This window comes from Phodopus roborovskii, unplaced genomic scaffold (assembly GCF_943737965.1).
Source record: "Phodopus roborovskii unplaced genomic scaffold, PHOROB, whole genome shotgun sequence".
Classification (NCBI taxonomy): Eukaryota; Metazoa; Chordata; class Mammalia; order Rodentia; family Cricetidae; genus Phodopus; species Phodopus roborovskii.
In genome coordinates this window covers 9112874-9140785 of record NW_026126459.1, presented here as the reverse complement: position 1 = coordinate 9140785, position 27912 = coordinate 9112874, and the positions used below count along the sequence as shown (strand labels likewise).

The following is a 27912-nucleotide window of genomic DNA, read 5'->3' as shown; positions in this document are numbered from 1 at the left end:
TCCTGTAAATATGTTTCTCTTATTGGTTAATGAATAAAGCACTATTGGCAAATAGAAAGACAAGATAGGTGGTACTAGGAGACAAGGAGGATTCTGGGAGATGTAGTAGAGAGTTGAAATGTAGGACCAAGAGGACTAAGTGGTCTGGACCCTCCGGTAAGATAAGACCATGTGGAAACACTTAGATTGATAGAAATGGGTTAATATTTAAGACAGAGCTAGCCAATAAGAAGCTCTAGCCATTGGCCAACAGCTATAATTTAATACAGTGTCTATGTTACTTGGGGCTGATGAGACTCTGGGACCAGGCTGGTGGGAAACTGCTCATAACATTCGTGTGTGTGTGTGTGTGTGTGTGTGTTTTGATTAGACACATTCAAAAGTAATCATTTGCTTGATTTCAGATTTCAGTGGCTAAGCATTCTCATTATATATTACCATATCTTGACATAATTAAAGAAAAAATGAGCACACACAGGGTTGACTTTAAAAATTTTATTTATAACCAGTGGCATAAAAGATTTATTTTCCACACTTAAAAAGGGAGGGGGTCTTCAGCCTTTCTCTGGCTTTTCCCTCATTCCCTGTCTCAACCTGTGTTTCCTGTTCTTAATTATACCCCTGTCTTCTTGGGAGCTATAGTGCTATCCACGCAATGTCACAGGCAGGGCTTGGCAAGATATCAGAGTTTGGCATCATATCAAAGATTAATAGCCTCAAATGAGCCATGCAAGACCTGTTTCTAAGATGTCTGCCTTTAGAAAGGATCACTCTGCATAACATGAGCTTTTGCCATAGTCGCCATTAGAGGAATTCTGGGCATGTGCAGTGCTCTTAATATAGGTGCTTCTCAGAAGTAAACTTTGAATGCAGTTAAAATATGGCAAGCCCTTTCAAAGTGTTGCCTATTCCATTCCATGTAAATTTTAATATGAACCATGGGAAGAGAGGAGAACAGAAAAGATGGGCCTTATCCTAGAGAAATAAGACTTGGAAAGCTTAGAACTTAAGATCTAAAAGTTTAAAGCTTGATCTTGTGCTTCACTTTTACTTTCTAACTTTTAAGTCACAGAGTAGATCTAGACAGCACTGAAGACTATGAAAGAAGTCTTCAGACTCAGACATAACACTTCCTACCAGACAGTCTACCATTGCTTTGGAACAGAAATTACTGAAATATCACAATTCCAAAGAAACCTAACTGATCTAGTCATCCCTTTAACAACCATTTTCACTAGTGGGTTCAGCACCTCTACTATCTACTCATTCTTTACTATTTAACAGTAAAACCAACACACCTTTAAAAAACTTTCTACAGTAAAAGATGTTTCTACATAAAGGTATAAAATATAAATGTCTTATTTTCTCTTTGGCAACTACTGTTGCTTGGACAGTCTTCACTCTCCTCCATGTTTTAGGAAAAATAACACACTGACATAAGAAAACATGTCAAAAAGGAAAAGGGAACAATGCCAGGTACATCCCACCCCCCCACCTTGCAGTTTGGTCCCTGAGGTAGCTGTCCATTAGTCCTTACAGAGTATACCTGAAGTGTGTCTATGTCACCTCCCGAGCAGCTAAGCACATAGTGGAGTTCTGTCATTCAACCACGGAGGCCACACACCCACATGGCTCTTTTGGGGTATGTAACAGTTCTCTATTGAGAGATCCATATGGAGTCCTCTATATTCCTCATCACTTGGGCATGGCACTGTGGTTACAGAAGGCTGGTTTTCAAGTTTCAAGTTTTAAAATCTTCAAGACCCTCCAGCATCATCTGTTTAAGCAAAAGAAATACCAAAGTGTTTCAGTCCACTAAATATTATATCAGGATTTCTTTTTCAGCAACTACCTCATATACTGAAAATTCTGAAAACCTTCCATAACAGGAATAGTAGCCACTATCTAGAAATGGCCTTGGAGAACTATAAATTCTATCCAAGACTAGGTATAATGTTAGGTGTGTGAAGACCTGTGCATTTAAATTCAGTGCTGTTTTCTGGTAGAATCAAGACTACAATTTCAGCACACATGCAGTGAAAGCCTGTTTAAAGTATGGTTAAGAAATGAAGGCTCAGGCCTGGTGGTGGTGGTGGTGGTGGCACACGCCTTTAATCCCAGCACTTGGGAGGCAGAGACAGGTAGATCTCTTAAGTTCAAGGCCAGCCTAGTCTATTGGAAGCAAGGGTGAAGGCTCAGAATGCAGACACAATACTGCAACACAGGTAGAAACTCCATTCCTTTGGTAATGGTTGCAGGTGTGGACAGCAGGACTAAGAAAGTGGCCCTTGGCCTTTCTCATCCACATACAGAATAGGCCAAGGCTTTCTGTACATCAGAGACGAGAGGTGTTTCCTCAAGCAAACATGACTTCCTTGAGATAGGCAAGGCTGATACAGTTGCTATTACTCAAGGGCAAAGCTCTTTCTGGCTCTACGGCACTGTCTACCATGCAGTAGCCTTGGCACCTGAACAAGCAGCATTCAGAGATATCATGAACATATATATCAAGCCTATATGCATATAGGTGACAGCAGGAAAAACAAAACAAACAAAAAACCCACAACTATCTGCTGACAATAATCTCTCAAACTGGAGGATGCCTAGATGTGAGGAAAACTAGGAACATGAAGGAGACTAATAGAAAAGAAAAAAAAAAAAACCTGCCCAGAGGCAACAATTACAGAACCAGTCTGCTCCATTTTAGTTATAGATGTTCTTGATGACTAAAAATACAAACCAAGTGAAGAAAGATGCCAAAGGAATGTGATGCCTCCATAGGAACCTGCACTCAGTGCACAAACCTGTGGGGGGGGGGTGCCTGCAAAGGCCAAAAGAAGGTCGCAAATTCCTTTGAGCTAGAGTTATGATGGTTATGAGTCACATTTGGGTACTGGGAATTGAACTCAGGGTCTTCTCTAAGAGCAGCAAACACTCTTAACCAAACACTCTTTCCCCAAATCCAAAACATTTGAGTACCAAAAAGTTTCAGTTTGGGAGGATTTCACATTAGGAATGCTCAAGCTCTGTCACAATACTGATCAGACACCCACTGAGGAGTTAACTTTAAATGTCATCAATATGCTAAATGTTCCAACCCCCTGGAAAATTATTAGAGTTACATAAAGGTTTAAGAGCAAGAATCTGAAGTAGTTTCTTTATAGATTAATGTGGGCCTTCTGGCTGATGGGGGGAATACTCCCAAAATGTTGTTTGCTGATTTAGTATGAAAATGGATGTCTTTTCCTCTTGAACACTCACTGAGCTGATGCTACATCATTTGCTTTCCATTCAATAAAAATTTGGGGGAAACAACAGTACCTCTGGTCATCTGGTCAGTAGTGTGAAAGGCCAGGCTCCACTGCAAAGGTCTGTGTGATTCTGGCATGGTATAAGCACCACTCCTCCCTACAGACCAGGGGTGTTAGCAAACCACTAACTACAGAACCTATGGATGGGCCCCTACAAAACAAACAATACCTACCAGTATCTGACTGTCTGACTTTTTTTGTAACTTCAATCCCATTTTCTTCCAATTTCCTCTTTGCACAATCCTGACATGCATTACCTTTTAAAAAGAAAAAATTTACATTAAAATAGTTCAGGAGGAAAAAAAGGGCAGCATGAGGGTAACAGATGGATGGGGGGGTGCTCTGGGAATTCACTTGTTATCCTTGCATAGCCTAGAAATTGCTCCTAAATGGAAATACAGTTTGCCTACTTTTTATGGTGTAATTATGAAGTATCCCTCAAATCTAGTGGGTTAAAGGTTTTGTCACCAATACATATCCCCAAAGTTAGACTGTTGGGGTAGTGATTAGATCCTAAGGTGTCCGGCTTGATCAATGACATTGCTGGGGGTAGCCTAGTTGGAAGAAGTCAGTAACTGGGGGCATACCCTTGCTCTTGCATTTACTCTCCGTCCTTCTGCTACACTGAGAGGTGAGCTTTCTTCTGCCATGTCTCTTTCTTGTCACAGGTCCAGAAACAATAGAGCCAGGTGACCAAGAACTCAAGCCTGAGAGCCAAGTATCTATTTTAAGTAGCTTTTTCTCCAGAATTTTGTCACAGAAAGGCCAGTAGGGAACTGGTGCTAACAAGTGAGGCCACGCTCTGTCTGAGCATGTGCACCAAAAGCCTTTAGAACCAGTGTACAGGAGTGATTTGCAAGTTTAAATAAACATGTTAGAGAAAGCTTAGAGATGCTGAGTGTTCTGAAGCCCAGTATGCTGCCAGGAATATAAACAGTAAGGACTGCCCATAAGATCAGGTGAAAATGAGGACCTTAGGGGATTAGACTAAAGGTCATTCATTTCACATTCTAGAAAACATTATTAATTAGTTAATTGAGTCTACATTTTGTCTATGCTCTGAGACCTTGTGGGAGGCTGAATTTAAAAATGATAGACTAAATAAGCCAGTGAAGAAAACTGCCTCGTAGTGTTCCAGCTGTGGCACGGATAGTACTAGCTGCTTTTAGCTAGCTTCACAATGAGAGTTAAAAGGAAAAAGCAGAAAAGAATTGGAAAACCTTACAGTTCAGCCAGAAAAGTAGGACATTTGAAGTTATGATCAAGGAAGGTGTGGCTGCCAATTAAGATTAGCACCATTAAAAAGCATTGACCCATGCTACTGTTCCAAGACATCAGGGAAGATGCCTTGAAGGTCAGAAATCAGTGAGGGCCATTAATCACAGGCTCACAGGGATAAGGCTCCAAGAACTCTAGGGCTGTTGGAAGCCAGAGAGGCCAAATATGAAAGGGGGAATACTCCCTCACCACTGATGGGATAGATGTAGGAAGCTGAGTGAAACCAAAGCTGTAATGTAAGCATCAAACAGCAGGAATACGGGATATCTATAGAAAAGCTGCCAGGAACAAGCAGAGCCAACCCAGGAGAGGCCATCTGGGCTGTGGCTGACAAGGTCATACAACAGAGCTACCTAAATGGTGCCCTACATATCAGACCTGCATTTAATGCTTGCCCTGCTGGATTTTGGTCCTGCTTTGGTCTAATCCCTACTTCTTTGGGGTTTTTTTGTTTTGTTGTTGTTTCTGTTTTTAGAGACAGGGTTCCTCTATATTGTTTTGGAGACTGTTGATCAGGCTGGCCTCAAATTCACAGAGATCCACCTGCCTCTGCCTCCGAGTGCTGGGACTAAAGGTGTGCGCCACCAATGCCCAGCTCTAATCCCTACTTCTTATTACCCAGTTCCTTCCTTTTGGCATAGGAAATGTTTATTCTGCCAACTGTATGTTGCAAACATGTACAGTTTTATTTAATTTTTATAGATTATAGCTAAGAGTTACCTCACATGTCAGAATAGACTCTGGCTTTGACCTTTCTTGATTTTGCTGTTTTTGAGACTGTTAATATTAGTCACTTGTCTGTTATTGTGATAAATATAATGACTAAGGTAACTTCTAAAAGGAAAGGTTTATTTTTGGGCTAACAATTCTAAAGTGTTGGGGTCCTTAAACATCACAGCAAGGAAGTATGGCAATAAGCAGGCATGGTGACTGGAGCAGAAGCAAAGAGTTCACATCTCTAACTGAAAGCAGGGAGGAGCAAGAGTAACTGGAAAGGCCTGTGACTTTGAAGCCTCAAAACCCACTCACTACCAGTGACACACTTCTTCCAGCGAGGCCATATTTCCTAGGCCTCCCAAAACAGCACCACCAACTGGAAAACAACCATTTAAATGCCCAAGACTTATAGGGGACATCCTTTTCAAACTACCACATGGTCTCACTATATGCACTGAGCCTGTACTGAATGGACTATCAGGTGGGCTATGGCAGAAGAACACAGGTCACTGGAAACATGTCTTGTTCCTGGCCCTTTCTCTGTACTCTGCTCTGCCTTACCATGCACAGGACAGAAGAAAGGGAACCATGTGACCATGGCCTGAAAGCTCTGGAACTAAGTGGCACAGCAAGTCCTTCCTGTGCTAACACACTATTACAGAATCTACTTCTAGGAGCCAGTTTCTGAATCTGATTTTATTCCCTACCATGTACTGCATTTTTTTAATCAACTGAGTCACTGCTGCTTTCAAAGGAAAATTATTATTCTGGGGTTCACACTAAAGGGGAAAATTACAGCAAAACAATAATACCCTCTCAAATGGCCTTGGAGAGCAGAGGACAGCTCTTACCATTCTTGAACTGAGCCAATTCCACCACTGGCATGGACTGGAACTAGTTGTCCCTGCACTGCCATGCTGTTCTGTGTGGACACACTGGCCCAACAGGCAGCAATGACAGGCTGAACAGAGGCTCCTGCTCACTGGCTAGACCCGTTAGCCCAAATGACTCAGGCAGTAGACATTCCTGCCTAATTTTCCCACTGAAGATGCTGGTAGCTGCTGACTCCTCAGCTTATAAACTGGTAGTCCCAAACCCAGCAAGGGCATTCACACTACAAGCAAGTTTTAAAAGAAAAAAATATATATGAAAGTTTAAGTAAGGGACAGGTCACCCTAGATTACTGGGTCCTTCACTGAATGGCATAATGCAAACAGCATTGCTCTGATTTCTTCTAGCTCTGGTTCTAGGGCAGAAATTATGGCAGACAGTCCAAGACTAGGCTAGGCTTCCCGGTAAGAGGGAAGGACTTTTGTGCCTTTACTGTGGTGGGGACCATCTGAAGGCATTGCTCTCTGTCCTTTCAGTGCTATTTAATAAGGCAATTTACTGACTACAAGGAACACTTGCATGATTGTACCTATGGTGACGAGTAAACCATGGAAGCAAAAGTCAGATGAGCAAAAGGAAAGATCTGCTTTACCCAGTAAGGTGGTGCTGTCCACTCGCTCAGCATCTGGGAAGAGAGGAAACAGTCAGCAAAGCCAAGACTGGGAGGACTCCTCCTCAGGTCTGGAATGATGGCAAAGGTTGTCCCGAGGCTATCCACTGCTTGGGCCAGGCTTCTGTGCCAACTGTATCACATGCCAGCCATGGAGCCCTACCTGTGTCACTCCCTTCTTCACCTGGTGGGATGCATGACCAGACCACGTGAAGCTTCTGGAGCTGACAGGTGTATGGAGTGAGACACAGTACCATAACAGCTAATGTCACTTTCACTGCCAGTGGGCATCCTTGCCCATCAGGAGAGAACACAAATACAAACATCCTTCATGACAGGCACAGATGAAAACCTCAGTGACCTTTTACTCTAGCAGCTCACTGAGTCCATTCAGCAGCCAGGTCCTGGGAAAGGAGCTTCAATGGAGACGGAGGCAATTCAGCTGCTGACTATACACTACAGCTTAGTGGCTAGGTGCTGTCCTCTAGGGAGTCATGATTGGGGAGTCTGAAGAGGTGATGGATAGGACAGAGGTGGGCAGGATGAGAGAGGTCTCTGAAGATCCATGCACACAATAGGTATCAAGATATTTTTGTCTGTGTTAGTCCAGGATCAAATCCCAGATTCAAAGTTCTGGCACACACTGGGCAAATACCTCCCTCAGCTGGTATCAACTCTAAAATCATCTAAGTAGCAAAAGGTACTGATATGAAAAAATAAGAGCAGTTGGACATGGTGGCACACATCTTTAATCGCAGCATATGGAGGCAGAGGCAAGCAGATCTCTATGTGTTCCAGGACAGCCACAGGAAAATAGTGAGACCCTGTCTCAAACAAAATAATAATGGCAAAAATGTAAAATTTGTAGTTACGATGACATTGCTCTACACCATGAATTCGCTGTTCCCAGTAAGAAACTGACGGCCCCCTGATTATACACTACTCATAATTTAGCAGCTGAAGTACCTGTGCAGAGACACATGGCTGCTGTGCTATAAGCAGCTGTCTCTTGCTAGCCTCACTCCACCGCATGGGGAGCCTCTGGGTTTCCTGTTACCATGAAAGGCCAGTCAATACAGAACTTTCTATTCTTAATTGCTATCCATGTCTTATGACACTGAAGTCAAAGCCATTAATTCCCTCATGTAAAAGTGACTTGGGCAGTATTTCCCATTACTGTGGTGTAAACTGGCAGAGCAGAGACTCCCTAGAAAGACCAAAGAGCTCAAATGAGATGTATGCTATGCCTCACACAGCACAGAGATATGCTCTGAGGAGAAAATAAAAATAATCAAAGCACCAGAAACTTTTGTGCTTTTCAGGGTTTAGATTTAAAATGTAGTGACAAGATGAAGGTATATGATATTCACATGACTAAGGTTTAAGTCTTACAACCAATAAAACTGGCCTGCAACATGAGTGTGTCTCCTATTTGTGAGCAGAAGTCTCAAGTTCTACTTACAAACTGTTATATGAATCACCCATTTTCTACTTTTAAATTTACAGGCATTAAAAAATAACTAGATTATTGGTAACTGGAAAGTTTTACAGTATGAGAGGAGGAAGAAATGGGGAAGAAGCCATGAATCATGCTTGGAAAGTAATGGCAGAACTCCACACCTGGACTTCGCTGTTTGCAGATCTGAGTGGCAAGGTCTTGCACATAGCCTGGGAAAAGGTCAAAGCAGTCCCCATAGGACACGACTTTAATGCCATGTAAAAGCATGTCTGCTTGGTGCTTGAAGAAGTGGTCTTCGTTTTCTTTGAGGACTACCATGTAGTGCTCTAAGTCCACCTTGTTTGGCACTGAGTACAAGAAGAGAGCTTGGAAGATCTGGTCACGCAGGGTCTCTCCACAGCCCACAAACAGAAAGGACTTGGTGCGGTACAAGTTTTGCAGGACTTCCTGGGGAAAGCCAATAAACAAAGGAACACACCTCTGTGAAGATAGCAGGAGCCCACAGTTAACATAGCCAACTCTGTGTCCATTTACATGGACCCACCAGGCTTCCCAAGAGCCACCCTGAGGAGCTCTGAAAGGCTATGAACTCTTGACATACTCAGGTCAACCCCATGCAGTGAGCTGTGCAATTAGAATACAGCTAAGCAGAGATCCACCTCTCAGATAGGACTAGAAGGAGAACCAGCAGAGCCTGAATATTGGCCAACCTGCCCAGCATGAATGCAGCTCACAGTGAGGACAGCCTATGGTACACCTATGGCTCGCCAAGTCAACTCACCCAAGTCAACTCCTATACTTACATACAATCTTCAATTAGTAAAACATGAAACAAGAACATTAAAATGTTCTCAGTTCTTCTGGGTGTGGTGGCACACACCTTTAATCCCAGCACTGGGAGGCAGAGGCAGATGGATCTCTGTGTGTTTCAGGTCAGCCTGATCTACACAGTAAGTACCAGGACAGCTGGAGCTACATAGTGAGATCCTATCTCAAAAAAATTTTTCTTGAGTCAAAATTATACACATACAATACCCTGGATGGGGTAGGGGTAGATGAATTCTGAGGAGTAAAGCCAAGAGGGCTGTGAAGGGAAACAGGCAGTGAGTCAAGCACAGATTATGAGAGTCAGTCAAAGGAGCAGTAGAGTATAACTGAGTCAAACATGAAGACCCAATACCAGGACAGCAATTTCTCATGCTGAGGGCCTCAGCAGCATCAACCCTTAATGGCCCAGCACTCATCTGCTGATACTATCCCTGGTGACAGAGACCAGAGAAGAGCTCTGGGGAACATGTACCTGATCCTAGGAGTATTACAAGAACACCCAGACTTAAATCAGAGTTCTAGATAGCCTGCTAGGGTGGTGCATGCCTGTAATCCCAGTGCTTGGGAGGTAGAGGCAAAAAAAAAATGTAGAGTTCAAAGATACTTAGCAAGTTTGAAGCCAGACAGACTATATGAGACCTCATCTCAGAAATGGGGGAAGGTAGAAGCTAGGACAGAAGAGCTGGCAGCAATTTTCCAGGACAGGGCTTTTCCACACACTTCATTTGGGCATGTGAGGACATCAAAAAAAGGCTCGTGGGGCTGGAAAGATTCTCTGTGGTTAAGAATGAGCAATGAAAGTTCTTACAGAGGACCCCATTCAATTCCCACAGTAAAGGCAGGTAGCTTAACCACTGCAACTCCAGCTCCAAGAGAGCCAATGCCTTTGGCCTCTGTGGGTACCTGCACTCACTATGTACACACACACACACACACACACACACACACACACACACACACACACACACACAAAATCTTTGTTTAAAAAATTAAGAAGGCTGGGTGTGGTAGCAAATCCCAGTATTCAGAGGAGTCAGAGGCAGGCAGATATCTGAGTTCAAGGCCAGCTGGCCTACATACTGAGTTCAAGATAGCGAGGACTCTGAAGAGACACCCTGTTTAAAAAAAAAAAAAAAAAAAAAAAAAAAACCCTAAAATTTTAAAAAGTAAAGAAAGGCTCTCAGAAAATGAGGTTTTAACTGGTATGTCTACCATATGTGCTGGCATGAAACTAAGGGCATGCACATGCTTGTCAAGAGCTCAACCAGAGCTCCATTTTTAGCCCTAATTTTAAAACTAGGTTTGGAAAGTTGAACCGAACGCTATGTAAGGAAGATGAGGGCTGCAGGACAGAAGGTACCTAAGTAAACACAGAGAACTGAAGAACAGGGAAAACAGAGAGGAAGACACAGACTACCAGCATCATGCTAAACTCCTGCCAACTTTCTGGCAAGAAAATCACTGCAAGCTAGTGCTGGCACCTAGAGAGGTTTGTACTTTCTAAGGAAGCACACATTTCCTCCTCCAGAAAGTGTGCCGGGAGCATCTACTCAAAGTGTAGGCACCATACCAGGGCACAGAGACATGGTCCTATTCCCAGCAGCCATGTGGAGGGAGGGTCAACAGACGACCAGAATGCCTGCAAAACACTCAGACTACAGCAGACTGCTCGCCACCATAAATTCCCCAGGATAAATACCCAAGGCTTACTGAAAACAGGCATACCATTACTTCTGGATCTTGAGTGACATCTTTATAGCCCGATGGATCCAGTACCATCCCACAAGGGTCAGTGTACAAGCCATGAATATGAAGTACTCCGTACTTGATGTGGCCTCTTGCCCACTGAAGGACCTATCAAAAACCAAACCAAGACAAAATAACAGCCTGGTGTTACTTCAGACAAGATACAAGAAGAAAACTATCTGAAAAGGTAAATGTTTCCACTCATAATTATACCTTTAACACAGTGTTATAATAACACTGGAGCAGTTATTCCTGCTCCAGAATGTAGCAAAATCTTTAAAGACAGTGTGTGGAATGTAATTCTGCTGTTACAGCAATGGTAGTGGCTGTGTTGGGGAAGGGACCTTCTTCAGTTATATGCAGTTAATCACCCTGTGTTGTTGCAGGGTTGTTGTTGGGTTTGTTTCCATTTTTATGTTTTGTGGTCCTCCTTCACATATGCTAAAGTATTCTACCCCTGAGCTCTAAAACCCGCATTATTCTTACACCTGCAAATAGGCAACTATTCATTTCCTAAGGTGCTGTCATGCTCAGCCACAGCCTGTGTCCCACCCGTCCTAGGGCCATGTCATAATACAGGATTCCCCAGCAGCCAGCCTGTGTCCACAGCCAATTCAAAACAGGCTACAACAGAGAGAATGTGTTCCACAACTCAGTGGCCAACAGCACAACTAGCAATGTGAATCCCTAATAACCCATAATATAAGCATATCACAAAAGGCACAAAAAATGAAAATGACCCATAAAGTGAAACTTGGCTCAACCTCAGCAATAAAAGGGAAACAATTAGGGTTTTGACCTCCCAGACAGGGAACACTTAACTTTTTTTGTTTGTTTTGAGACCTGCCTCAAACTCATTATGTAGCTCAGGGAAGGCTCAAATTTACAGTGATCTTCCTGCCTCAGTCTCCCAGTGCTAAGGTTCCAGGCGTGCACACCATGCCTGCTTGCTTTGTTCGTAATAACTCCACTGCTGGCAAGGGATAGGGAACGACTACCACACAGAGCTGGAGCGGAACGGCCTTCTAGCACTGGGATTACAGGCACCACCATGCCAGGCCAAAATCACTGTCAACAACTTCTTGGCATTTCTCCTTTAGAACCAGCTCTCAGAAGTTCTTCCTCACGTTTTCTTAATAAATCTACATTTGCTCTTTAAAACATGTGTATATATATATATATATATATATACACACACGTATATATATATACGTATATATATATGTATATCTATATGTATATATATACACACACACACACATATAGTTTGAATGAGAATGGTCTTCACAGACTCATCTATTTGAATACTTGGTCCCCAGTTAGAACTATCTGGGAAGGATCAGGAGGTGTGGCCTTGTTAGAGGAAATGTGCCTCGAGGGGTGAGCTGGGAAGTTTCAAAAACCCACACCAAGCTGAGTTTCTTTCCCTCCTTCCCTCCCTCCCTCTCTCTGCCTCCAACAAGTGGATCAGACATGAAATCTCAGCTACTGCTCCAGCGACACACCCATGTACCTGCTGCCATGCTCCCTGCTATGATGGTCAGACTGACCCTCTGAGGGTTATATATAAGTACGCCTCAAATAAATGCTTTCTTCTACAAAGTACCTTGGTCATGGTGTCTTAGCAATAGAATAGTGAGTAAAACAAATACCTTAATAAAGTTGGGCATCATCGACTATGCCAGTAGTCCTAGCACTTGGGAGACAAAGACAGGAGGATTACTATGACTTCAAAGCCAACATGGTCTATATAGTGAGCTGCAGCCCAGCTACAACTATATAGCATGACCCTGTCTCAAAACAAACAAACAAAAACAGCAAGGCACATTCTTGTGCACCTATAACCCCAGTACTTGAAAGCAGAGCACACATATCCCACATATTAAATCTGCCTGAGCTATTCAGTAAGACCCTGTCTCCAAAATAAATATTAAAGGGGAAAAAAAAAAAAACAGGACTGAAATGTTTGTATATGTTGCAATCCCAATTATGCGAATAAAAATCCACACTGGGAGGATTGTAGTTGTTTCCTTTATATTTACTTTATTGTCCATATTCCCATGGTGACTGCTAATGAATAAGTGTAAATGAGCAATGCTCGAAGGGCATAGGACAAAACATGAAAAGGAAGTACAAGTGGACAACAGAAAACATCACAAGAGGGGACGGGCATGACTCCCAGGCTGCTTGAGAAAATGGCTGTGTGGCATCTTCTTTCAACAAAGGCACCAGCAACATGCCCATGCCAACAACTTCCCTGACTTCTGCCCACCTAGCCCACCTGTACCTTTGTTTTGTCCTTCAAGTCCAGGGACTCCATGGGCTTGCTCTGCTGCTGACCAAAGATCTCCAGCAGGTTGTCATAGTTGGTAGTTAGCACCATGGTGCCTCTGTCCATCAGGCTGAGGATGGACTGTAGCACCACAGGGTTCTGGATGTGCTGTTCCAAGCTGTCAAAGACCTCCATGAGGCAATCCTGGAAGAAGTTGGGCTTGGTATCGCCTGTGCGCTACAGAGAGGTAGATCAAGAGTTAGGAACACAAGCTAGGCGTGATGGCACACGCCTTTAATCCCAGCACTCAGTAGGCAGAGACAGGTAGGCTCTGTGAATTTGAGACCAGCCTGGTCTTCATAGTGAATTACCGGCCAGCCAGGTCTACACAGAGAGACCGACCCTGTCTCCAAACAACGACAACAAAAAGAAGTTAGGGACACCAGAGCTTGACTATGACTAAGACATGGCATATGAGTAGGAGGCACATTCTTACAAAAAAGAAGTCAGCCTTCGAGGAGGAGACAGCTCAAGTGCAAGGATGTAACCCTGCAGCAGTAAACACTACAGGAAAAGCAAGGCAGAGCAGGAGGTGTAGATACCACTGGGGTGAGAGTGGGCAGGTCAAGGGCCTGTATAGGTTTCTCTGAAAAACCGAAGTCCAGGCAGAGACCTGAAGAGGTGGAGAATTCTCAGGGCAGTTGTAAGCAGTGAAAATAGGTCCAAGGCCAGGAAGAGCTTGTGTGTGCCTAGGAGAGGGAGGGGAAAGATTAGCAGGGAGGTCAGAGAGGTGACCCAGAGCCAGGTTAGAAGGTATATGAAAATCTCTACTTTCTCCATGTGGGGCAGGGAAGGTAGGGAGCTTAGGGCATAAACCAGAAGTGGTGTCAGCAGAGCTTTGCTGAAGGGAATTAGAGGAATGGGGCTGAGCTGTACATACACAAGGGTCAGGAGGCCACACACTCCCTAGAAGAGCAGCCCTACCTAACCTAGGCTTCCTACATAGCACTTAGTTTCACAGTGGGTTCTCAAGGGCCCACAAGGCAGAGCCACCAGGCAAGCTTCCCTTAGGCCCCTCCTAGAAGGCTATGGGGATGACATTACTGCAGCCACTCCCCTGCAGTGCCTGTTAGCCCTCATCTTTATCCATGGCACCAGAACCCTCCTTACAAACCTGCCAACACAGCAGGAGAGGCCTGCTGACCCCTCACCTGACTCTTTGGGAGGTTTAGAACAGTGCACAAGGGTAAGAAGCGACAGATGGCACTTCACACGCATCTCCTGACCAACAATGATCACCATGACAGCCTCTCCCTGCATGAGATATACACACACTCGGTGATGCCCAGCTATGCAGAGATTTAGCCTTCATCTTCCTATATAAGGGGTCAGCATCCGTTGCCTACCAAAGGCCAGAGAGTAAATCTGTTAGGCCTGTGGCCAGTTTCTAATGCAACTACTCAAGCTGGCCTCTGAGCGTGAAAGCAGCCATAGACAATGTGCCAGCAGGAAGGTATGGCCACATGCCAACACAACTTTATAAAAATGGCTAGCAGGTCAGGTTTGGTCTGGCCCCTGCTGATTAACTGAACACCCACAACTTGGCACAACCACCACCTAACTGAAAACATTCACAGCCTGGGAAGGTGAGGCCCAGCACTAGGGTGAAAACACTACTCTAATGACTCCATGGGAAGCCATGGAAGGGTGGGGGGTTGACAGCCCCATGTCCACTGCCCACTGGAAGGAGCAGGGGGAGTCAGGCAGCTAACTTTGTACAAAGACAGGGAACTTCCTGCTGAGGATGGTAGGGCCCATGTCCCCAATGCCATAAAGCTCTTGCACACTCCTGGGCTGCCACCCCAAGTTTCAATGTAGGAATCTGAGATACTATCACAATAAAACCACACCATTTGGGGTCTCTTTTGACCCCAAACCTCTCCTGCCCTTCCTGCTGACCATTTTGTGTTCTCTTCTCTTCCTATCTCATTTCTTCCGCCTCCTCTGAATGCTGATTGCACATCTCCTACAAAACAGACCAGTGAGAGCAGCCACTCCAGCTTCACACACTGTTCTCAGCACTGCACCAGACACCTACGAGCCGGTGGTGCCTCTCATTAACTGTCCCCTGCATCACCAGCTATGTCACCGCTCTGCTGTGTCACTGGCACTGACTTCCCACCTTGAAATGACTTCTGAGGACCCACTGTTATCTGGAGAAATACAACTAACCAACACAATATTCACAGTGTATCACAAATCTCACACCCAAAACGCAGCATGACAAAATTGAGAGCCAGCCAGCTGATCCAGCATCTGTAGGCAGTCCAGGTTTAAAAGGGTGACATCCTGCTAGGCATGGTGGTACACACCTTTAAACCACGCACTCAGGAGACAGAGGCAGGCAGATCTCTAAATTCAAGGCCAGCCTGGTCTACAGAACGAGTTCTAGGACAGCCAGAGCTACACAGAGAAACCCTGTCTTGATAATAAAAAAAAAAAACTTGCTAGACTGAGCACTAAAACATGAGTACCTCTGCTCACAGAGGCCTAGTGTTCAATCTATTCACTCCCTCAACCTGGCCTAGAACCCAAAGACAGCCCCATGAAACCTCAAGTGTTTGAGACTCACAGGTGACATTTTCCGGATCAGATCATGGGCTACAACCAGCAGGTCCCGGTCCTTCATCACCTTCCTCCGGAACTCGGCAACATCCCCAGGGTGCAGAACCTCCAGCTGCTCTGCAGCCTCAATGACTGCTTCAATGCAGCTTCTCCAAGAGCAGAGCGCGCGGATCCCTGGGGCCACAGCTGCACTCACACCAGTCCCAATGACCAGGAGTAGGTCCTGGGGTTGCTTCCTAATGAGGCTCTTTAAAAACTTTCTATTTAAAAACAAGGGAAGAAGAAGCCAACAGTCAGCTTGGAAGTACTGCATGCTTTTAGTCTACAAACATCTAGAATGTTCGGGTCAAACATTTGCCCTTTCGTTCACTACCAGAAGACAAAATACATGTTGCCCACAGTCATAGGCACATTTACATGACAGCACCTATGAACAAAAAGTTCAGGTTCTCTCATCCTTTGAAGCTGCAAGTAGCTTGAAAACACTGTACGGATAAAATGATCTTGCTGTGGTGACAGGGAGAGATTTTCTGACAAAATGCAGATTTTCTGTCATCTAAAACCCACTGCATTCTCCAGGGGGCAGCAAATCATTGAGCATCACTTTCCAGTAAGTGGAACCTGAGGCTGGCCACTCAGTTCTGAGTCCTTCCCACCTTCTACCTCCATGGTGCTTGGTTTGAAGATGGGGCTCAGAAAGCCACTTTCTGTGGTGTTTCTTGCATGGTGAGCAGCCCTGGGTTCCCTTCAGTACCTATATTTCCTAACTGACTTTATTTACCTTGATTTCTGTTCACTTCTATTCGTTGTCTTTTCCACTGACTCCATCTGTGAATCCTAAAGAGAAATACATTAGGACCAGAACCTAACAGAAGACTCTTCACAAGTACCCTGGATGACAGTAAAGGATGGGGTTGAAATAAAAGGTCCTGACTCTCCGTGTAATGAGTACCTGAAAAATGCTATCTATGAAAATATAAGCGCAAGCCGGGCATTGGTGGTGCATACCCTTAATCCCAGCACTCAGGAGGCAGAGGCAGGCAGATCTCTGTGAGTTCCAGGCCAGCCTGATCTACAGAGCAAGTTCCAGGACAGGCTCCAAAGCTGCAGAGAAACCCTGTCTGAAGTGCAAATAGTTCCTCTGCTGCCACTGGTCAAGTGCTCCAGTGTCTTCTGTCAGACAGTAGGCAGAGTGAGCAGCTCTCCTAAGCAAGTTCTACATTGTATGCTTTCACCTAGGAAATGTCTCTTGAAGACAAAACCATCTACAATTTTCCCATTCCCCATTACACAGTGCCCTTGAGTCTAGAACTAATGTTCACTGTAAGTAAACAAGGAAATATGCAGAGAACTTGGTATGAAGGTCAACATCCTACTATCACTGAGAATTATGATACCATTTGCCCCATCTACCACCAGGCTTTTTACTGATATTTTTCATGTTACTTGAGAGCCTAGTACATAACCTAATTTTAGTTCCCTGTGTTATTAGAAACTATTCAAAATTAAAAGTAAGCCACACATGTGGGATTGCAGTATACTGATGGATACACCATCTTCAATAGCCCTTCACTAATGCAAGATGCTAGTAGCATGGTGAACAACTCATGTGCAGAACTTGTAATCACTCTGACCCTGTCTATGGAGGGCAGCCCTCTGAGAAGCAGAACTGTTGAGTTACAGGTATGGGCAGAGAACACCTACGACCCCATCAGTTAGAAGGGCAGAAGCAGAAGAACCCCAAGTTAAAGGCCCACCTAGGCTATGTAGAGACAAATGAGAATGAGCCCTGCCTCTCATTAGCACACCCTGAAGTAGCACTCCCCCAGGGGTCAGCAGTGGGAGGAATACCAGCCCTGCCAACCCTCACCAGACTGAAAACTGTTGTTCACATTCTAATCTTTTTCTTCTTCAATTAGAATCAGGTCACCAAATGTAATTTTTCAGGAGAAACGACAAAGCTCAATGTGTCTGTAAGTTGCAACCTCAGGCTGTAGAAATGGGACCCTACAGCCACCCCCTACCTTGGATGGGGGTACTCACAACTTCCAAAGTTCCCAAGAGCCCCTGACCTTTCTTCAGTGCTAATAAACTAGTCCATGGCCAAAACAAGTGAAGGTGGCAGAGGGTGCCACCTGCCCAAAGGAAAGAAGGGCCAGCAGAGTGTGGGTGCCCACCTCACTGCAGTCACCATCCAAGGCCAAGTCTTTGTTTCTGTAATCTGTTAGAAATTTTCTAAGGCAAGTATTCTATTTCACATAACCTGTCCCTGCACACAGCCCCATGGATTCACCCCAGGAGTCCAATAAGCCAATACATATTTAGTGTTCTATTTCCAACCGTAAAACACAGATTCCTGGAACTGGCCACACTTCCAAGCTCAGTCCTTTCCAGAGGGATAGTGATCTGCAAACCAAACTTCTGGGCCAAGCAGCTGAGCTGGGCCCCACAACAGAGAACGGAGTGGGGTGGGGTGGGGGTCCTAGAAGGATAGAGTACTGAGAGATGCTGCTGCACTTCCTGTTGGAAGTTACCGTGAGCAGACTCCTCAAGGCCATCAAAATAACTGTGTCTTCAGAGTGGTTATCCTTCCTGCCTTCATCTTGGCCAGCTCTACCCAGTACTTCATGGCTGACTTCACACAGACACAGGCAGCCAGCATGCCTTAGAAATGACACAGCCTCAACAGTTAACCATATAAAGAACTTGAAAACTCTCTAGATCCTTTCTACTATTCAACTGCTTTTGTTTAAAATCATGCACTTACATCTCAATGAAGTAACACAAAAACAAGTGATTTCAGTTCCCCAAGAAAATAGGAAACACTCACGGGAGAGAACTCTGCTCTGGACAGGCCCACTGTGGCTGGTTCCTGCTCGCTTGGCTCTGTCTCAGCCTGAGTTGGGTGGTCTGGAGAGGTCTCTGCCGCCAGCACTCGCATCAGTATCACAAGGATTCCCACTGGACGGGGAGAGGGGCCTCTGGGCTTTTAGACTGCTTGAACCTCTAGGGATTGAAGCAACCAGCAGGGGATGCAAAAGACACTTAGACTCAGCACAGGAACCATGCGGTGATAACTGCATAGCTGTCCATATTTAGACATTTACAGTTCTTTATAAACACCACATGCTTAAAGACATTACCTCATTTCCTGTTTTTTAGCAATCAAAAGATTAGAGCCAAGCCTCATAATAATCCAGAGAGTGCTCAAAATCTCCCCTTTGTTTTTAAACCAAGGCCCAAGTGGGAGATTTGCCCAGCTTGATCTGTGCCTAGAAGTTTCCGGAGGCCATTCTACCTCTGATGTTCTTTTCCCTTCTCAATGGCCACTCCTCTAAGCCAATCACATTCCAGACAACAGCAACAAAACCCTTTGGGAGGCCTCTTAGATGCTGCAGCTTTTGGTTTCCTAGGTGACCATGTCGTCACCAGTTTGCAGTCTCAAAGCCAAGTCATCATAGCAACCCATTTTTTTTTTTTTTTCATAAAAACCTACCAGTGTTTTCTAAATGTAAAATCAGGTCCAAAGTAGACTCTTAAAAGCAGTTACTGTCCTCTTTATCTAAGACCCTCAGCAAAGTCTCAGTACAATGTTTTGTGCCTAGAATAAGAAATCACAACTATTTTACACGAATGAGCTCTGTAGTAGCTAGACTGCCTTGATTTTTTTTTTTTTTTTAAATTCCTTGGCATAAACAGCACTAAGTGTATGTTCATCAGAAGGGCTGGAGACATGGCCCAGTGGTTATGAGCAGATACGCCTCTTACAGAGGTCCTGACTTTGATCCCAGCACCTACTCCAGTTGGTACAGAGGAATCTCCAGCTCCAGCAAACCGAATGCCTCTGACCTCCACAGGCACCTGCTTTATATGCATATACTCCCACACTGACACACACTGATAAAAAATTATAAACTTTAAAAACATTTAATGTTCACCAAAGTCCAAAAGTTGACAGACTACAGAAGAGGAACTGGTCATCCTCAGATAACTGTGAAGAGGAACCCCAACCCGTCATGGTGGATCACCAACAATTCCCATCAAGCCTCCAGATATGAACACCCTACACAATGACTCTGGTCTTGGTTACATGATTTCTTTGGTCACTGGCACACCAACAAATGGGATAAAAGTGAAAATTTGATAAGCACTGGGCAGTGCTGACCTCTGCAACTCAGCCCTGTAAAGCCAGTCCAGACTCCTGGGAGAGTAAGTGTCACCCAGGTGAGGAGCATGGCTACCCTCAGGTCCAAGAGCACTGCATGAGCCACCCAGTATGGCTAGTGGAGTTTTGCTGAACCAGGCCCAGCCCAAGCTGTGTAAGTGGCCCTTATCTGAAAGGCTGGCTACCACCAGGGTCCTATACTGCCACACAAAGAACAAGTTGGAGTCATCATGAGAGTGGCCATAAGGGACACGGGGGAGGGGGGGGCTGGGGCGGGGGGGGGGGCGCACAGATCATTACAAGTGCTGTAACAAGAAACTAAGTTAAGTCCAAGTCTGTGGGAGCCTCAGAAATTATGCTTGTTTGTTTGTTTCCATACAGGTTTTCTCTGAGTAGTTTTGGAGCCTGTTCTAGAACTCATTCTGTAGACCAGGTTGGCCTTTAACACACACAGATACACCTGCCTCTACCTCCAGAGTGCTGGGATTAAAGGTGTGCACTACCACCACCACCATCCATCCATCCAGAAATTATGCTATACAAAAACCTTGGCTTCTAGACAGCCTGATCTACAAAGAAAGTTCCAAGACAGTCAGGGCTATACCAAGAAATCATGTCTTGAAAAACAGAAACAAACAAACAAAAGAAAAATTTGACTTCTGCCATGCATGGTAACACATACTTTCAATCCCCAGCCCAGCAGGCTCAAAGCCCTGGGTCCCAGCACCTCACACACAAAGTCCTGCAGGAAGATGTCCAGCCACAGGCTGCACAGTTCCATCATTCACACTGAAGGAAAGGTGAGCAGATATTCAAAACCCACTCCTCTCTCCCAGCAGGAGGGGCAGGCATCACATTTAAACAAGTGAGCAGTAGTAACTGTGAGGACAGACCTTCACATGATTAAGAGTGACAGCTCAGTGCTGGAGTTTGCCTAGCATCCAAGATGTCCTGTGTTCCATCCCCAGCATCAGGATAACCAAGAGCAGAACTTTAACTCATGTGAAGTCAGTCCAAACTGTGACGGAAGAAAAGGATCCCTTGCATCATTAAGACAAGATTACTGGGCCAGCAATGAGCTGAGCTGTCCTCTGAAGGCTCTGAGAACAAGGCCACACCTCCCAATCTTTTTCAAACAGTACTGCTCCCTGGTGATTAACCATTAAATATATGAGCCTATGGCCTGGAGGTCCTCAAAGAAGGCCAACATGGAGCATGGTGACCATGCCTTTAATCTTAGCTCTGGGGAGGCAGAGGCAGGAGGATCACTTCAAGTTTAAGGCTAGCCTTATCTACATAATGAGTTCCAGGGCAGCCTGAGCTACAAAGCAAGATCTTATCTCAAAAAAAAAAAAAAAAAAAAAAAAAAAAGCAAAAGAGAACAGAAAGCTGGACTCTGCCAGTCATATTCCCACTACACCAAGACTTAAGCATCTGCACAACATGCACTTGTGGCCATCTACCAAGCCCTCACACACTACAGCTGATGCTGGCCTGTTAACCTCACCAGGTTTCTGTTCCCTGACTTCCAGTCTGTCATCTTCTCACACCATATGGTTCCCATGTGGACCTTAGTAGACAGGGAGGAACATGGTGCTATGGCAGAAATCACTGGTAATAATAATGTGTCTAATATACCCAGTAGCACAAATGAACCAGCTGGAATCTGGGTGACAGATCTATCTCAGTTGAGATGGATCAGCAGGCTTCCATCTACCTGCTTTAAAAAGATGGAGTATGCAGAACTACAAGGAATAGACTTATACTCAGAACTACAAACACCCCAAACAGCACCGAGATGTGACAGAAAAACCCAAAGCTCAGTTCCCAACTGTCTGTGGGGTTCCACCACCCATGTCACTGGTTAGACCACTGCAAAGACTTCAAGGGAGCATAGAATCTGAAAGGCTCTTGTCAAGATGCCTACAGGCTACCAGAAGCTACCTGAGCACACCAGCAAGCTTCCAACTCTACACTACTCTCCGGTGCCATCCTACAACTGTCACAAAAAAAATCACTTCTTCAGCCACTAATCAGGGAGCTTAAGGATGAATTGTTTTCTCCAATTAAGAGAACAAAGGTAGCCAGCACACCTGTGATCAGAGAATTCAGGAGACTGAGCAGATGAATCCCTGTGAGTAAAAGGCCAGCCTGGGTATATAGCATGAGATTGCCTCAACAACCCTCCCCTTCCCCATCCCCCTCCCCCAACAAAGACAGCCAAGCATGGTTGCTCATGCCTGCAATTCCAACAACCAGAAGGCTTAAGTAGAAGAAAGATACCAAAAGTTTAAGGGTACCCTGGTCCATATAGTGAATTCCAGGTCAGCCTGGGCTACAAAGTGAGACCCTAAAACAAAGACAATGAGGCTGGTGGGGGATGGCTCCGTAGGTAAAATTACTTGTTGCACAAGAACTAGGACCTAAGTTTGAATCCCCAGCACCCACTTAAAAACTGTATGTGTACCTATATGGGCACCTATACCTTTGCTGGGGGCAGAGCCTGGAAGATCCCTGAACTGAAATTGATGGTTCAATGAGATCTTGTCTTATAAGGAATAAGGCAATGAGTGACACCTGACAGCCTTCCCCTGGCTTCCAAACACACTTCAGAACAATTTACAGAAGACACAAACCCTAACCTTGAGCACATGCCACTAGATCAATTACTAAATTAAGTAATTGATCTAAAAAAATTGATCTTAAAAAAAACCCCACCTATAGCTAGGTGGTGCATTCCTTTAATTCCAGCACTCGGGCAGAGGTAGGTGGATCTCTGTGAGTTCAAGGCCAGATTGATGACCTACATAGTGCTTTCCAAGATAGCTAGGGCTATGTAGAAAAGACTGTCACAAAACAAAACAAAACAAAAAAGTGCTCATTGGTGTTTTAAAAGCAGTCCTCACAAGCTGCTTACATATTTGGGCCCAAATTAAGAAATAGCTTCATAACAAAGAAACCCTGTCTCAACCTATCCCCCCAAAAAAGGTGGAGAGAAATGATTCCACAAAGTTGTCCACTGATCTCTGCACATGCTGTGTCACATACACTCACACACATCATACACATAATAATAATAATAATAAAACAAATTCTAAAACAGAAAAAGCAAAATCCCACCAGTACCAAAATCAAAACACAATTATAGTTCCTTCTATGGACAGCATTATCTAGACATGCTGGCACACACCTTTGGTCCCAGAATTTTAGAGACAGAGGCAGAAGGATTAGAAGTTTAAAGTGATTCTTAGCTACATGTTAAGTTTAAGGCCAGCCTGAGCATGAGAGCATGTCCAAACAAAGAGAGAGAGAGAGAGAGAGAGAGAGAGAGAGAGAGAGAGAGAGAAGAAAAGAAATAATAACAATTATTGCTGCTTTTAGGAAAAAACAGGAAGCACTTTGCATGCAACAGCTCTCACCTGCATGACTCACACTGAGTCCATTCTAGAGGCAACCACCAAGCTGCAGGCTTGCCCCCAGTCTAACACCAGTGTGCTGGGATGGCAAAGAATACATGGGATGTTTTCCCAGGAACCTGCCACCCACAGCACTCACTGTTTGAGTCTGCCCATCAAAGGTGACACATACTATATATAATACAGGCATTTGCATTCATTTATTAAGTCAGTAATGGTAAAACACCCCAAACTGGGCCAAAATGACCTCCCCACTCTGCAACCCCAGAAGACGCAGAAGAGATATTCTGTAGAGCAACTTAAAATTACAGAATTCCAGAGCTGGAGGGATCTTGAGGGTTTGCACAATGCCAAATGCCCTCATTTTTCTGAGGTGAAAGCTAAGCCTCTAGTAATTTGGTCAACATTTCCCCCAAGCATTGGGGGTAGCAATAACTCAGTCCTGGTTTGCACCCCAGACTCTTTGACTACCCCAGGCACTGCCTACACCTCTGCAGCCCCAAGTCTACCTGTCATGTTCATTTCTACACCTGGGCCCCCAGGTTGACTACTCTGTTTAGCCTGCTGACCCTCTTGTATTTTCCAGAAACATAGCATTAGGGACGCTGGGAAGAACGAACAGACAGAAACACACAGCCAGCCAGCAAAGACAGTGTTGCCTGCAATAACCTTAGCAAAACTGATAAGAGAGCTAAACGAGAAGAGGTGTGGCCACTTTTCCAAGCAGAAGGCTCCATGCTTCAGGCTGTGGGAAAAGGAAAGGTACACAGAAAGCTCTGGCCAAAAACAGGTGTGCTGTGCTGCCTACAGCCTACTCAGTCCTCTGACACATGAAAAAAGGAAGAGTATTCACCTCCCAGGTAGCCAGAGGCTTCCACGGGATAACTAACACTAGAGCAATTTACAGCACATGGTTCACATGGCCCCTAGGTTTAATCCATTAAAATCCAGTCCTGTCACTGTAGGCAGCTCTAAGTGACTGTCAGCCATGTGTGGCTGGTGTTCGAATACCATACCACAGAGTGCTGCGGTGGCCACAGAAAACCCTCCTGCACCGGGCTACCTCCAGTTCCCCCTGCATCTCCCAAATCCAGGCTTCATCCATTGTTCTTCACGATCTCTAACCCACACTTTCCACACTGTGTGCCAGGCCTTAAAGCGCTCACCTGTATGGGCACTGACACCTGTGGCTTGCAGCTTCAGCCCTCCACACAGAGGATGATGCTGACACATCCACACGTGTCTCCTTCAGCAACTTTCCACTGCCTTCAAGATTCCCCAGCTGACCTATAAGAATCAGGCCCTCATCTCCCTGTTGGAAGCAAGTCTCCTATTCTGGTAGCAGACACAGTCACCCTGGTGAGAGGCACTAAGGTGACTATGACCTGTGAGCAAACAGATAATATGTCACCTAAGAAATCTCCATGTCAGTGCCCCCAAACCCTGAGCCCTGGCTTTCAGAAGCCCAGTCAAGCCCTAGAGGATATTTTGAACCACACCACCTGGGTCTGTCTTGCTTCCTACAGTCTCTCCACCACAACTAAAGTGACCATTGGAAAAATGAGTAAGCCAGGACTAGGGAGAGGGCTCCAGCAGCAAAACATAAGGCCTGAGTTTGATCCTCACAACAACTTTTTTAAAAAGTGTCTCATGTGTTCGTGTAGTGATCCCACTACTGGGATGGTGAAGACAGGCCGGTCCTTGGAACTCCTTGGCAGCCCAGCCTAGCCTAATTGATAAATTCTAGGCCAGCAAGAGACACTGCCTCAAAAAAGCACAGGAGGCAGTACCTGAGGAATTACACCCAAGATTGTCATTTGGCCTCCACATGTACATATATGTGCTGTCCCCTGCCCTCCATCCCGACACACACACACACACACACACACACACACACACACACACACACACACACACCAAAAACAAAAATATACAAGCTACTTTACTCCTCCATAAGCCCTTCTGTGGCCTCCTGCTCCCCTAAACCATCTCATCTGGGCCTCTGCTCAGCACAAGAAGCTCAATGCCAGGTTATTGCTCAGGCCCTCGTTATCCCATCATGGCCTCAACTAAGAACACATCCCTCACTGCTTCCATACTACCTTCCTTCTATGGCTGGATCCCTGTCTAAGTAATGGCAGAAGCACTCATGAAAAATTCCCAAGGGAATAAGGGCTGTGGCTTCCTCCTTTATCATTATCATCAGTATAAGGACAGGCCCTAGGATGAAGTTCTGCCACCCACTCTCTCAAGGTTCTAAAATCTGGTGTGGCGGGCCTACCTCTCTGACTTTTCATTCCTTCTGTCACTTTGCTCAAAATGACCTTCAACAACTTCTCAGCCTTTGAGAGTCCGCTTCCCTTTAACGTCTCCCATCACTCCCTTCACCATAACCTAGCCTCACGAATCCCACCCCAGCTGCTTTAAGATCATTGTACACAACCGCAGAACTTGGCTAACCTCCCCCACCTCCCAACCTTACCAGCTTGGGGCTGTGCCCTCTGCCTCCAGCACCAAGCACACTGGATCACTAGGGCCCCCACTCCCTCTTTAACAATGTCTGACTCTTTCCTGTCTTTCACAACCATCAGATCAAGTGTGCTCTTTTTTGTAGCAGTGCTTCAGAGCACCAGACTGTGTAGTAGTAAGTTCAGAACTGAAGATCAATAACAATAGTCTGAGGAAATGATAATCTTTGTTCTAGAGATTTCCAGGACTAAAAAGGATAACATGTGCACCATTTGGCCCCAAACCTTCACCTCGGCAACGACAGCCACAAATTTCCATTTCCTATGTAAGCCACCCATAAATCAGGATCCCAGAAGGATGGCACTTTAGGCTGCCATCTTCCTAGCAACTAGCCCACTGTAATCAGCCTTGCTCTTTTAGGCTGGCTTTGGTGGGCTGTGTTCGGTAACAAAAACTACCATGCATTGAGAACAAAATCTAAAAGAGCCTTGTCTGCTCAGCTCCTTCACTCCCAGCAATGCCTCTCTACCATATGGGTCTCACAACTGAAAACGCGGCCCCAAGGTGAGCACAACGCACAGGCGGAGTTCCACATCCCACCTCCTCTTTGGTTATACGTGGCTCTCCACTGACCTGTCGAATGTTTGTACTTTTATTCCTGTTAACTAATCACAAACCTCAAGAACACTCTAGTACAAGCTGCAAGGCTCTGTGAACCTCAAGTTAGAAAGCTGGAGGCAGGAGATCCCAAGAAGGACGGACGTTAGGGAGAGGTGGCTCTGAAGGCCTCCACCCAAGAAAGGTTGGGAGTTCACCGGGCGCGGAGACTCGAGGAGGTTTTGGAGCGGACCCAGAGGGGACTCGGTTGGACTTCTGGAGCAGACGGTGGCAGGGTCGCAGACCTTGAAGACGTCAAGGTTCTCTGTATGCTGAGTCTGGGAGAAAACTGGAGGGTTTGGAGAGTTCCCGAGACTAAAAGGTGGCCCAGTCCACAAGTGGCCGCGGACCCGAGCAGTGCCAGGGGATGCCGGAGATAGGGGTCACCAGGACATCAGAGGAAACTGGGGTTCCGGGCACTCAGGACGGGTCCTGAGGGCTGGGGAGACATAGGGTGCTGGCACTCGGCCCCGACCAGCTGCCTCACCTGCCGCGCAGCGGAGTCTCCAGTGTCGCTCGCGCTCTTGCCGCCTCCTACCCGGGCCGCGCCCCTCGGGCTGGGTGGAGCCGCCGGGCGGTGCGCCGGATGGCGCTGCGCGCGCACCACGCGGAGCCTGCCGAGCCGAACCCGCAGCGCTCCCTCAATGACTTCCCCCCCGCGCGCGCACTCCCCGTGCGAACGTTCCGCCCTGAAATCAACGGCCCCGCGGCAACGGGAAGCCCTGCCCGGAGTGGGCGGGGGCGGGCGCGCCCCGCCCCTGAGGCGACGAACGAGGTGAATGCGCTGCAGTGTGCAGGACGATCTAGGTTTACTGACGCTCGCTGTAGGGCTCCCATGCGCAGCTTTGCGTTCTCAGTTTCCCCATCTGCGCCCCTGGACGGCCCTACAAACACGCGAAGGTCGTCGAGCTTGGTCGGAACCAGCCCGGTACTCGGGGTGCCCCTTCCACATCAAACCACAAGCTGCACCGCCTGTGTCTCTACCCGGCCCAGCTTGCTTTCCCGCAGTGACGTCTCCCCCACCTTGTGCCAGAGCTGACACCTGGCCCTCCCAGTGTGCCCCGGAGTCCCTCTTGGACACGTCCAGATTGGGCTCGCTTCCAGGGACTTCTAAGTATCTGTGCCCAGGTTCAATGCCTGTCGATCAGGGTGAACTCAGTACCCGCCTTGGACAGTGGAGGGCACACGTGGATGGGCACTTCGCTGGAGCACTCAACTAAGCCTGAGGAACCTTAAGATGCGGTTACTCCTCTCCTTTCTCTAAATAAGGCTGGGTCGGATCAAAGCCCACTTCCTCCTCCTGTCCTTCCTGGGTCCACCGTGCCCAGGCAAGATTCTCTCTCTCTCTCTCTCTCTCTCTCTCTCTCTCTCTCTCTCTCTCTCTCTCTCTCTCTCTCCCTCTCCCTCTCCCTCTCCCTCTCCCTCTCCCTCTCCCTCTCCCTCTCCCTCTCCCTCTCCCTCCCTATCC

General features: G+C 46.0%; 1 protein-coding gene across 8 annotated transcripts; it reads right to left on the bottom strand.

Moving 5' to 3' along the window:
- Nucleotides 1-480: 480 nt before the first annotated feature.
- Nucleotides 481-27093, bottom strand: Fam118a (family with sequence similarity 118 member A). 8 transcript variants are annotated; one of them, XM_051189542.1, is made up of 10 exons: nucleotides 26932-27093; nucleotides 18568-18743; nucleotides 16519-16574; nucleotides 15745-15997; nucleotides 13128-13349; nucleotides 10820-10948; nucleotides 8428-8713; nucleotides 6727-6822; nucleotides 3485-3568; nucleotides 481-1780 (listed from the first exon to the last, which is right to left on the bottom strand). In XM_051189542.1, exons 2-10 carry the CDS (start codon nucleotides 18676-18678, stop codon nucleotides 1758-1760), a joined length of 1260 nt encoding a protein of 419 aa, XP_051045499.1. In that variant the 5' UTR covers nucleotides 18679-18743; nucleotides 26932-27093; the 3' UTR covers nucleotides 481-1757. The 8 variants fall into 8 exon arrangements, with proteins under 8 accessions (XP_051045499.1, XP_051045501.1, XP_051045502.1 ...); XM_051189544.1 differs by having other exon boundaries at nucleotides 481-1777; XM_051189545.1 differs by having other exon boundaries at nucleotides 6790-6822.
- Nucleotides 27094-27912: the final 819 nt, after the last annotated feature.

Bases quoted from the DNA above. Each gene is read 5' to 3' on its own strand.
- Fam118a (XM_051189542.1), bottom strand. From the start codon at position 18,678: ATGCGAGTGCTGGCGGCAGAGACCTCTCCAGACCACCCAACTCAGGCT. The intron at 15,998-16,518 runs GTAAATAAAGTC...GTTTTTAAATAG, and splicing joins AGAAGTGAACAGAAATCAAG to AAAGTTTTTAAAGAGCCTCA. The intron at 8,714-10,819 runs GTATGCCTGTTT...GGCTTTCCCCAG, and splicing joins CTCAAGATCCAGAAGTAATG to GAAGTCCTGCAAAACTTGTA.